The sequence below is a fragment of the Aedes aegypti genome, chromosome 3, assembly GCF_002204515.2.
Source record: "Aedes aegypti strain LVP_AGWG chromosome 3, AaegL5.0 Primary Assembly, whole genome shotgun sequence".
NCBI classification, from domain to species: domain Eukaryota; kingdom Metazoa; phylum Arthropoda; class Insecta; order Diptera; family Culicidae; genus Aedes; species Aedes aegypti.
The window spans coordinates 98,568,575-98,581,542 of NC_035109.1; the positions used below are offsets into that span (position 1 = coordinate 98,568,575).

General features: G+C 38.1%; 1 protein-coding gene across 6 annotated transcripts in view; it reads left to right on the forward strand.

The window, feature by feature from the left end:
• The window catches only part of LOC5576331 (nephrin), a 1,001,823-nt gene that overhangs the window by 884,641 nt on the left and 104,214 nt on the right, over positions 1-12,968 (forward strand). For all 6 annotated transcript variants that reach the window (XM_021855560.1, XM_021855563.1, XM_021855562.1 and 3 more), the window contains exon 14: positions 1,889-2,167. In XM_021855560.1, the coding sequence (XP_021711252.1) occupies positions 1,889-2,167 (279 nt within the window). The remainder of the gene's footprint in view (positions 1-1,888; positions 2,168-12,968) is intronic.

A 12,968-nucleotide genomic window follows, 5' to 3' on the forward strand; every position in this document is an offset into this window, starting at 1 on the left:
CATTTCATTGAGAATACCCAAAGTAGTTCCAATGGAGGAACCTTTGATGTAATTCATGGAATATTTACATAAAACAACAATGAAGCTTGGAAACAATCGTTAAAAATCTGGGATTAAGTCTTTAAACACATTTAGTATGTATTCCTAAAACAATCCCCAAAGAAATTCCGAGTTTTATACCTATAATAATTCAAAATTAAAAGGAATTTGTACCTTATATTCAGACCTAAGAGAGAGGATACAGCTCACTCACAGCTGGAATGTTTACTAGCCTTCTTTGACTTCTTTTAGCAATTCTTGGGTCAATAACGGTCAGATGAACTTATTTTGGTCAAAATCATATTAACTTCATGTTGTTCACTATTAAAAAGGATATGAATACACAAAAATCAATAGCAGTTCCTCAACACACAACTATATTTAGGTATTCTACTTTTAAAAATGGGAAATCATCGAAAAACTCCTAGAAATTTTAATTACGTGTAGTTGAATTTTGACGCTTTTTCACGCTCTGCCCTCCGAATGTGTTGGTTTTCCATTGACAGTTGGTGACTGGTTCCCTTGACTTTTGGGAGATAGCAATCTAAGCCAGCTGCCTCCTCTCTCTCTCAGATTCAGACATCCTATATGCAGAGTTGCTCGCTGTCACTATCAACGCTTGAAAATTGCTGATTTGTACAGGCCGACTGCGATGCAATTCGGATCATTCAATATCACATCAACATCATACTGTCTACTCCATCACTAGTGCATTGATGGCGATAGACTATGGATATCACTGATGGGAAAAATTAAGTCTTAAATTAAGCAAATAAAATGGCAATACATTAGCACGATATTCTAGTGCTGTAGATGGATTGAAACTGAGTGTTGGTCACTGAAAATCATTAATAGCGTGGATAATTACCACGTGATCACTCATTCTGCAATCATTTTTATCTAGAGTGCGATATCGCATCACTGTTGTGGATTGTCAGATCAAAGTGATATTGACAGTTTGCAACTGATATTGATAGTTTCAGTACATCAGCCATCAGCTGATATAACTGATATTGTGCAACTCTGCCTATATGACAATATCATAATTTGTTTTCATCATGTGGTGCAAGTTACCTGTAAGAACATCATTGCATACATGTTCAAGTTGTAATGCAATTCTTGAACTAACTGAATACATGCATTGTAGAAGCAACTTATGCAGCAGACTAATGTCAATCGTTTTAGAGTGGCCATTGCCCCCTTATGATTTCTGATTACGCTCATGCCGAACCTTTCGAGATTCAAAATTGCAGACGCACGCGTCTCAATTACCTGAAACCCGGATAACCCGGGGCGACCGAAAATTGGCCGGCGAAAATGATCGAAAATCGACCAATAATCAAAAGTTTTAATTGCTTCTCCCAAAACTTTGGGCTTCATCCTGATGCTTGAGACGATGATGGTGGCTTCTCCGAATCCACTTGTATTTGATCCCGAAGACTGCATCTTGCTCACAGCAAAAACATATTTGTAATTTAACGTTGTTTTTTCTGTAAATCAATTTCATCACAAATATGGTGTGTAATTACATCTCCTAAAGATACATAACTAAAGACAGTTGAAAATCGGCGTTAATTTTCAATCGAACCAGTTAGCTAAATTTACAAAAAAGATGTAAAAGTTCTACAGGGACTTGATTCCTGGTCTTGCGAGTAAGAGCCTATATTTCTCGGTCATTTCACTACGATGAGGGAATTAAATTCAATTTATTACAAGTTTTCATCGATTGAAACCCTTAAAGTATTGAGCGGAATATTGTAAAATATTTATGTTCGATTATTGATACGTCGTCAAAAATACCATAGACAGAAATTAATTTATTTTTCGCTGTGCTGTCCGATATTTTCAGATCTCTCGCTCGTGTACGCCCCGACGCTGCATCAGATTAAGCCTTTCATCGGGACGTTGCTCGGAGTGGTGGCGGCCATCATCTCGATTGCTTCCATCATCGTGTGCGTCACTCGGCTGCGGGGCTCGGCCGGTCGGGATCGAGACTGCAGCAATATGTCCACGAACGATGCGTCCGGCATTAGCCAATCGCTGCCCACCGATGGGGAGCTGACCCGGGAGCAACAGTGCAATGGCAGTATCGATAGCATCGAAAAGAATCCGGACATTATCCCGCAAGGTGAGTGCACAGCCCGAGGGGCCTTGAGGAGGGTAGGTGGGGAAGGGCTAATGGATTTATGACGTTGCTTTTTCTGTAGGTATTGGGTTGTGTTTAGGGACATGGATTAGAGATCGGGTGCGATGCGTTCGGTGAAGCCAGATTGATGAATGAGATTTTATAATAATTGTGAAAAATAGACACAGTGAATGTCAGTACCTGAGTCAGGAAATAAATGGTCGGCGTTCAGTCAGACTGGACCAAGCAACATTTTTCGTATTTTGAGAATAATTGATTGTTGAACTCAAACACTTCGCAATTTTCGAACCCGTAAAAACTTTGGTTCAATATTTCTACACATATGTGTGTTACTTTCGAACAATATAAAGTGAAGTGATAATCATGGGAAAAACATAATCCATACCTTTAATAGAACATTTTTTGATGAACCAAGTGCACATAGTCCTCTGGTTATTGAAGACCAGAAATATTCAAATATGCGTTCAGTCAGAGTGGACCAAGTGAAAATCTTGTGTATCGGCCAAAATATACTGGTCCAATAAGCGGGTTCTATACAGCCATAATATAACTACTAAATACTTTTATCGGACTCTGAAATCTACTTCAAAAATACAATAATCAATTATTTCATTGCTTTTTTGACACTTGATCCACTCTGTCTGCAAATAAATTATTGCAAACTCTGACCACCCATCCAAATATGGTAGATGGTCAAAAATCAAAATCAAATGCATCAGATTATATAACATTATGAATTTCTTTCGAAGAACTTTTAGAACTTAACAAAACGCAAATTTTCATGCAAAAAGATTGTTGATATCTATTTTATTCCAAAAGTTTTTAATGTTTTTGTGATAAAAAATATTTGACTTTCAAGACGTTTTATTAGAGTTACAGAAATAACACATCTGTAATTTTTTGATATAATATACAATTTTGTTTTGTCTTTTGAACGCCGTCAAAAGATATTTTTTATGTTTGCCCCAATCAGAGATATTCACAATCAAAGTAGGCATGTTTTTGAGAGAAAAACAATAATTACTCCTAAACGGAAGGAGATAGCGAGTTTCTTCACTCACCAAATTACGCATTTTATAAAGCTCTAAAAGTGGTTCTAAAAGTAGTGATGAGAAATTTTAATTGAAAACTCTAGAGCCAGAAAACCAGTTTTGTTTGGACCACCCTATGTCACCGTAGAGAAAAGCTCTAAATCGGTCAATTTAAGAAATACGAAAAGACTTTTTTTGGCAAAGTTGCTTGAAATTAAATGGTCTACAACTTTGCTGAAGCATGTATAATATAATTTCTACAAATAAGAAAGTTAGTTACAAAATTTCTATGAAAATGTGGTCCACTCTAATTTTCAATAACACCAAACAAAAGGGCTCAACTAAAACAAACAACTTTGTAGAAGACCGTTTTTGTCTAATGTTTCATTCTAAAGCCTGATTTGCTACTGAAAAGGAATCGCTAAAGAAATTTCTTGCCGATTCCTTGCAGGAATTTTCTACAGCGACTCCCATTTATACTGACATTTCTTTTCAATTGCGTACTGCGATCAGAAAAAAGCGCATTCTTGATCATTTCCTTGCAGAAATTTCCCATGCATCAAGATAGGCCGAGAAATTACTTGTCAGCAACGAATCAGGCTTAAAGCTCAAAATGCATCTTTCCTCGTAAAACTGATTCCTGGACTGCAGTGTTACGATAGACGGGGATACGTTTCAGGTAGTCGACGAGTTCGTGTACCTTGGATCCTTACTGACGGTTTATAAAAACGTTAGCTGTGAAATACGAAGGCGCATCATCAGTGGAAGTCGGGCCTACCATGGCCTACACAAGAAGCCGCGGTTAAAATAGACTCACATCCGCACTACCATGCTTGAGGAAGACCTGCGAGCACTTGGAGTCTTCGATCTTTTGCGGTATGCAAGAAAACGGTGTGTGGGGGCGAAGGATGAACCACGAGCTCGCCCAACTCTACGGCGAACACAGTATCCCGAAGATGGCTAAAGCGGGAATGAGACGATGGGCAGAGCATGTTGCAAGACTGCCGGTTGGTACATGAAGGCGTGGAGCACAGCAAGCTATGAAAATCGTATAAGAGTAAACAGTAGGGTGAGGCTTAGTTTTCAAAAGTTCTTAAAATCAAAATCTCGTGTGCTACTCTGAATTCAAATTCCAAAGAAGAGAATCCTTAAAGATTGAGCAAGAAATATTAAGATTCAGAGGTGGCGCAAGCGATTTGAGGGTGAATTTTGAAGTTAAAAAATTTTACCTTCAGTGAAGCTTTCGAAACTTTTTTAATTTCTAACCCATTTTGAAGCTATTAGTAACATTTTCTTGAATATTAAATTTATTAAAAGTTCGTAAATCATCAATATTGTCTGAAATCAAAACAAGTTTTAGTTAGAAGTAGCTTTTCCAAATTTCTCCTTATTTTTCCAAAAACAAATCATCTTTGTTACACCATAAATTCATGAATACTCGAGCGAATCAAAACCTTCTTAGATGCCTTTGAAACTAACTACCCAAAAACAATAATTTTCAATGAAAAACACGATTATTTATTTTAATTTTTCGCCTGTAAGACGGTAAGGCCCCAAGCACAATGTGAACGGCAACGCGGTACAACGGCAAAACGGCATGCCCATCTTGATCTACACTTTAGTTATCAATCCCATGTTGACTAAATTCTTTTCAACATTGACTTGACAAGTAGAGTGTAGCTCAAGATGGGCTTGCCGTTATGCCGTTGTACCGCGCTGCCGCTCACATTATGCGTGGGGCTTAATACTGAAGCTTCAAAAAGGTCTGAGCAACAATTGTCCATAAAGGGTGTCCACGATGAAATTGCCACACACAAAATTGATTCGCAAAATTCGAGTTTTCATCCGATTGACATCAAATTTTCAGGGATTGAAAAATAACTATTAAGCTTCATGTTACCATTTTACTCGTATTTTATTTACAGTCCATACGCAAATTCCCGCACCTTGGCCTTAACCCCGGCCATAAGATTCTGCACAACCTGTGAATCAACCGTTTTTTTTGCATGTAAACCCATACTTTCTTCAGTTCCTCGACTGTCTTCACTACCTTAGGTCGTTTAAGAAGGTGCTGCATCATAATCGCCCAGTACTTCTCGATGGGGCGGAGCTCCGGAGTGTTGGGAGGGTTGAACATTTTCGGCACGAAATTGATCTTATACCACTTCAGCACGTCCTTGCCCAAGCAACCAAATGTTCGGATAAAAGGGCATGTTTTGGCTTAATCAGCTTACTTTTTCAGTAATTAACCGGACTTTACAGTCTAAATAAGTTCAATTCGAACTTGCTCTGAACTTTCAAGTTGTAGATGAGTTCATGAGTTACTCATCTGAGAATTAAGTTCATTTAATATCCTCGGTGATCTCTTAATCAGCGAGAAAGTTTCACTGAAACTAGATTTATACCAAAAATGAACTACGGAGTTCACTGCTTAAGTACAATCCGAAGTATTGGTTGCTTGGGTGGAGTAGTGGCATGAGGCCAAATCCGCCCAGAAGATTGTTGGGACGTTGTGGGCCTTCAGGAGAGGAAGCAGCCGCTTCTGGAGGCACTCTTTCATGTACACCTGTCCGTTCATCGTGTCCTGGGTCACGAAAGGTGCACTCCGCTTCCCGCACGTGCAGATGGCTTGCCAAACCAGGAACGTTCGAAGCCCAGCCTTAGTTTTGGCCTTCTAGGTGCAGGTTCTTAGCCACATCCCGAACGGAGGCGTTCGGGTTTCGGTTGAAAGCCCCAACTACGCGGCTGTGATTTTTGGTGTTGTACGGAATACTTATTCCTTCACTACTGGGCTTCTGATCGGTGGTCAATCGTTCCTCGAACCGCTTAATCAATCGCGACACCGTGGAATTCGCGATTCCCAACGTTTTAGCGATGGAACGATGCGAGAGATTCTTGTTCTCGTGATGAATGCGCATCAGCTGTTCTTTCGACTCCATTTCCGCGAGTTTTGATCACAGGACTTTAAAACTTGCAGGATGTAAGTAATGCACTATGAACTAAATCCACCCATATTTTCATTAAATTCTACCCAACGGTTAAAAAGTTAGAGCAATTTCATAGTGTGGCAATTTCATCGACACCCTTTAAATTAAGTAACAGAAATATTTTGCGGCAAATTTTTGAAAAATATATGCACTTTTCAACTTGTTGTTAAGGTGAAGATGAATCGAAGCCAACCCTCAAATTTTCAAGCTTAGCTTAGCTTAGCTTAGCTTAGACTGACTACACATATCAATGGTTGCTATTCCGTGATTGACCGAAGTCAGTGAAAATGCACAAAGAATCAACTAGAAGTTTGACTGGGATTGGCCATAATCTTCTTCAGTGTGCATAATTCAGTGCCTCTATTTATACAGGGTCAATAACGGCGCCGGCCACGTCCTTGCAGTCAGGTGGGATTGAGGGAAGGAATGTTAGTGTGTAACCTTTGCTATTTGGAGACCGTGTTTGCCTCTGCATCTCCACAAAGGTTACTGGGAGGGATGTTTGTTAATGGGGAGGATCGTTGGGTCACAGGATTCACTTTGATAAGCAATTAGACCATGATAAATAATTATTTGTGAGATATAAACATGATTATGCCGACACTTGGGGTGACGAACCATTCAAAGTTTGTTGAACAAATACCTAAATGAAACATTCCTAACACTCCTATTCTTATGCCGACACTTACAGTGACGAACCATCCAAAGTTTGTTGAATAAAGTGAACCTTTCGGAAGTCTACACTTGTAGTGTCCAACCATTCAAAGTTTTTTTTATTACAAAAATAAAGGTAAAAAGAAAGGGGTGTTTTGCATAGCATAGCATAGCATAGCATAAACTGACTGTACATGTCAATGGTTGCTACTCCGTGATTGATCGGAACTGGTAAGAATTGCACTACGATCCAAATGAATAAGGGATGGGAGTTTCCGCTTACTCTCGAAGTGCAATTTTAGCAGATCTAATATTATTGATCAATAACGGCGCCGGCCAAGTCCTTACAGTCAGTTGGGATGGGGAAGGAATGTTAGGGTGTAATGATTGTTGCTTCTAGAGACCGAGAATACCTCTGCATCTCCACAATCACCACGGGAAGGGTGTTTATTAGTGAGGAAGGAAAAGATCTGGGAGTCACCTCTGGTCGGTGATGCGATCCATGGACAAGGGGGAAATATACGACTTGTATTTAAAGCTAGTTTTGTATTTTTGTCTCGAGAAGTTTTTGGAAAAATTACGTCAACATCTATAATGTCGAACAATTCAAAAGACGTTTTTATTAATGACGAAAACTGAAAATTACATGTATATATTTTAACTTATATGAAACAGGAATAATGCCGACACTTGTAGTGACGAACCATACATAGTTTGTTTGAAAATTACATATGAGTATTACTGTGCATTTTGTCTCGATATGGTAGAAGTTTTAGAAAATACGTCAACATTCACAATGTCGAACAATTCAAAGGATAATTTTTAATAATGTCAAAAAGAGAAAAATATATGTATATTCAAATTGTATAAGAAAAAAGCATAATGCCGACACCTATAGTGACAAACCATACAAAGTTTGTTTTAATATTACATAAAAGTTACGCTTTCAAGAAAATATGTGTTATCATAAGCATGAAACGAACTCACCAGTTGGCCATCCATTCTCGACTGAACACAAAACTGACACTGACAGCAAAACTTCTTGGCGTCCCGAAAATAAACCGTCTTGCTTGGGCCTTCCCAAATACGTACCCAGCAAGACGCTCCAAAACAAAGGGAAAAAAAAAAAAAAAAAAAAAAATCTCCGGCGACGAAAACACGCGCGAAACCGTCAACAAACTCTATCGGACGACGCAAAACCGAACCGTCCTGCTTGGGCTTCTCGAAGCACTACCCAGCAAGACGCTCCAAAACAGGGGGAAAAAATTCTCCGGCAACGAAAACGCGCGAATCCGTCAGCTAAATCAATCGGACGACGCAAAACCGAACTGTCCTGCTTGGGCTTCACAAAGCACTACCCAGCAAGACGCTCCAAAACAGGGGGAAAAAAATTCTCCGGCAACGAAAACGCGCGAATCCGTCAGCTAAATCAATCGGACGACGCAAAACCGAACTGTCCTGCTTGGGCTTCTCGAAGCACTACCCAGCAAGACGCTCCAAAACAGGGGGAAAAAATTCTCCGGCAACGAAAACGCGCGAATCCGTCAGCTAAATCAATCGGACGACGCAAAACCGAACTGTCCTGCTTGGGCTTCTCGAAGCACTACCCAGCAAGACGCTCCAAAACAGGGGGAAAAAATTCTCCGGCAACGAAAACGCGCGAATCCGTCAGCTAAATCAATCGGACGACGCAAAACCGAACTGTCCTGCTTGGGCTTCACCCGAAGCCAACCCTCAAATTTTCAAGAACACAAATCTGGACACGACATCCGTTTGAGCTGAAAACTTAATCACTTGCTGGTGATGAACAATCGATTAAATTTTCAGTTCAGTTCTCAAGATTCGTGCTCTTGAAAATTTGAGGTTTGGCTTCGATTCGTCTTCACCTTAAAACAAGATGCTTGATAAACTTCAGTTGAATAGTAAAAGTATAATTTCCGATAAAACGACAAATCGTCCGCTCTGGTGTGATGCTGTCGTCATGATGATGGTTTCCGAAAGCAATGTTAAACCCATTAATGGTTTCAAAACATTCGGAAGAATATATTTATTTTCACTGCTTAAGTGAAGTAATGTATGAAATTGAATGAAATCCAATGGTAGAAAACTCAGTTCCCTATCCAATGATATTTTTAGAGGCAGCGGAGAATGTTCCGAAACGTGTTTTATTCAAGCGCAAAAATCGCGCAGGTGAAAGTTCCAATGAAACTAACCTCACATATCCTGGTTTTCCAACCTCAAACTAGTGCTCCTACCAGCCGGATCTCAATTTTTATAAAAGTAGTGCAATGATACAAAAAAAAAACAAACGTATGTAGAACAAAGGGAATGGATATTCCTACCTTTTCCGCCTAACTGTTTCACTGCTAACCGTCTTTTATCAGGAAAATAAAACATTTTCCCCCCAGCGGCATTGATGCGTGAAAAATCAAATCTCTCATCCTCTGACTAGTAGCGCTACCTAAGTATAGATGGCTAACAGTATGTTGCGTTTCGCGATTGGAGGCGTATTATTTGATGATTTATCGCAAATTCATCGTTTTTCCCATTAAAAGCAAGACGATATCGTTTAGGTGTTTATTTTAATAACCCTTCCCCTATTGACAGCAGTGTAATTTAAAGGCTGTTTCAGTTACACATCAGTTTCAAAATAATATAAGATTTCTGGGTAACTAATGTGTAACAAACGAGTAACTTGCTGACAGTGGTCAACACTACATGTCAAAAATTTTCATACGTATTGTGAATTTTGATATAAGAACTTTACTATTTTATGACTAGTTATTGTTTTCATAGATATTTTTCCAGTGATTAATTAAAATTGTTGAATTTACAATTTGCAGCCTCTCTAACAGCTTTTTAATCGTTTACATCAGTTTAGATTGGCTGTCAAACAGTTATTCGAAAGTGTTTCTGCAGCAAGATGAAATTAAATGGCGATTTATGATAGGCAACCCAGAAAATCCAGCTGCGGGACACGAAACAACGTGATTTTGGAATCACAATCTTCACAAACAATTAAATTAAAATCAAAAACACTGCTGATTAGAGTAACAGTGTCAATTTCCAATTTTTGTGTCAATTCTATTGGAATAATATCTCAACAATCCAGGTATCATGTGTTATTCAATATAAAATCATTATCTATTTTATGAGCGCGTCAATTTTGAGCAAGTTACATGATTAATTTCACCACAAATTCAAATCGGCATGTTAAATCTATTATGTACTTGTGAATAATTACGCGTTCGAAAATCATACGTGTTATTTTTATTGACATTCAATTCTAAAATGGTTGTTCGATTCCAAAACTGTCAGAAAGTAACAACAACTTCAACGCCGTTTCATTTATTTTGTCGTAGAAAAACCCATGCGTAATCAACAAATTACATAGCAGTCGCTTGTAAACTTCTTATGCAACGAACAAACAAGTTATATAAGGCTCGACTTTTTGCGCTTTTTCGGTTACATAGCAGTATTTTTCTATGTTGCACATGTATCATATTGTAACTATTGAATATGTTAAGTAGCCGTTGCTGTAAGCTACTTGTAACAATATGTGCTGCTTGGGGTATTTTGTGGACGCCGCCTAATGAGAATCCTCCTCAACCACTGATACACATTCACTCCATCCACTTTTTTTAACATAACCACGAATTTTGAGGTGTATTTTCTAAATTGTCCAGATCTAGGGAGGTTATTTTGCACAGTTAATTAATGATCAAGTTGTAGGCAATTCCCGCCTGAGGAATCTTGCTGTTGCACTAAAACCTCAATTTACGAAGTCTATTTTACGCTACCTCAATTTAAGTCACTTTTTTACGAAGTAACTCAATTTAAGTCACTTTTTTACGCAGTGTGTAAATTGAGTTTAGACAATAATGTGGGAAATTATTGACCTCCGGGAAAACCGGTGGAAACTTATGTAATATGGGTATTTTCGGAACAGGCACTACGAGGGGATGACGAAAATCGAGGTCCGACGCCATTTTGGAATCCAAGATGGCGACTTCTGGTTTGGAAAAATCGTTGGAAACTTATGCAATATGGGTATTTTCGGAACGGGCACGACGAGGGGATGACGAAAATCGATGTCCGACGCCATTTTGGAATCCAAGATGACGACCACTGGAAAAAAAACACTTGGTGTTGGACTTACATTGCTGAAAATGTATCAGCATACTTTCTGTATGTAAGCGCAAGTAATGATACTTTGTTAAATCAATATTACTTAAGATGACTGAGTTTTATCACTTTGAAATTGAAATTTGCAAAATCAACATGGCTCCCAAAACGAATGACGGACTACTTTGCCTTAAAAGTTTAGATTTTATGCTATAAATAAGTAGCATCAATGTACAACTTCTAACGTTTGTAGATACTCAGGCCTATATATCATGGAGACCTTGGAAATACAAAAACATCCACACAATTCAATACAACACTTCGATTGCTAATATGGATAGTAAGAGGCCTTTGCAATATAACAGAACTTCTATTGATGATTGGTTACGCTTCACAGAAAAAAAATCTGAATATTAATCGTAGTGGAATTCTGGAACTCATAGAAAATTGCTTATCGTAATCATACACGAAGCTTAAAAATACATGTTTTGCTACTCACACGCATTTCGTTCCAGAAGTTAATTAAAATTCTGTTGTTAGTTTGTTTTTCATTAAATTTATATGCTGTGCGCAGAGAATTAAGCAAGTATCGTATTAAATTTACACGAATGCGTGGGATTACGATTGGTACCGATTTTGCTGCACAAACTTGTGTCAAAATATTTACCCATTTTTTGTTATAATAGTTTCAAAATTGATTGTCTTATTCGAACTTTTGCCCCACCGGTGGGGTAAGAGTTCGAATCTAGTGTGGGGCAAAAGTTCGCTGGCTAAAACACAAGATATTGATACTTTTACGACAGGCATACTTAATACCAGTCGTAAACTTAAGTTTGCCGAAAACTACACACTAAATTTTCATCAAAAAATTGTTCAAAACAGGGTTAATTGTAATATACTCAAAAATAGCAGTTTTTTGCAAAACTAAGTCGAAATGTGAAATTTTGGTGACGTTTTTCGCACGATCAGGTAAATTTAGCTAAATTTGAAGGTAATGTGTGGATTTTAGGCAATTTGCATTTTTTTCCGTGAGATTGTACATGGGTCGAACTTTTGCCCCGCTGATTCGAACTTTTGCCCCACTATGGGCCAAAAATTGTTTCCAAGCATTTATGCAAAAACTAATACACCTAAAAGCATCCTTATGATAGGTCTAGAAATGGCCTTACATAAAATATTGAAAAAGATTTTATCTTCATTTGGTTCCATGCAACGAAAGTTTGACCAAAAATTACAATATTCACGTTGAAAAACAACAAATAGCCATAACTTTTCCAAATCACAATCAATTTTCATGATATTTGGAGTGAAAGTCTCTTACTTCAATATAATTCGATCCACCATGATATTTATAAGTTTTGTTTTGAATTGAGCTAGAAATCTTAAAAAGAAACTCTTGCCCCACTCGAACTTTTACCCCACTTTACTCTATGGGCCCTTCCACCTTGTTTTTCTACTTCATCATTTCTTCCTTCTAAGAGTCAGGAGCCAACTCATCACCATGCAGTAAATTTACACGATGATTAAAATTCACACTCGCAATCAAACTGAAGTTTGTGAATTTTAACAAGGGCAGAATTTTCTGCTATTTGTAGCATTCCTTCCATGTGCACGATTAAGGCCACACGGGACGTCATCATGATCAACCCATCCATTTGAAGAAGCAAATTCCAAGAACCACTCCATATATCGACGTGAAAAATGTATCACTATGATTCTATATATGTAGTGCACAACACAATAGATTTTCGGCTCCATCAGATCACTAAAACTCGAGATTTGCTTCCACAAAGTTTTGATGATAATTGTTAGAGTGCGACAAAAGATAGGGAAAATTACACGGTCTCCTGTGTCACCTTAATAGCTGAAATTTACATGGATTTTTAATAATCTGTACCATATCAAAAAAGCATGTACCGTAAAACGGGGTAACTTTGATAGTTTTTTCGAAGAAAACTTGAATATTTATGCATGCTGTTTCAAAGA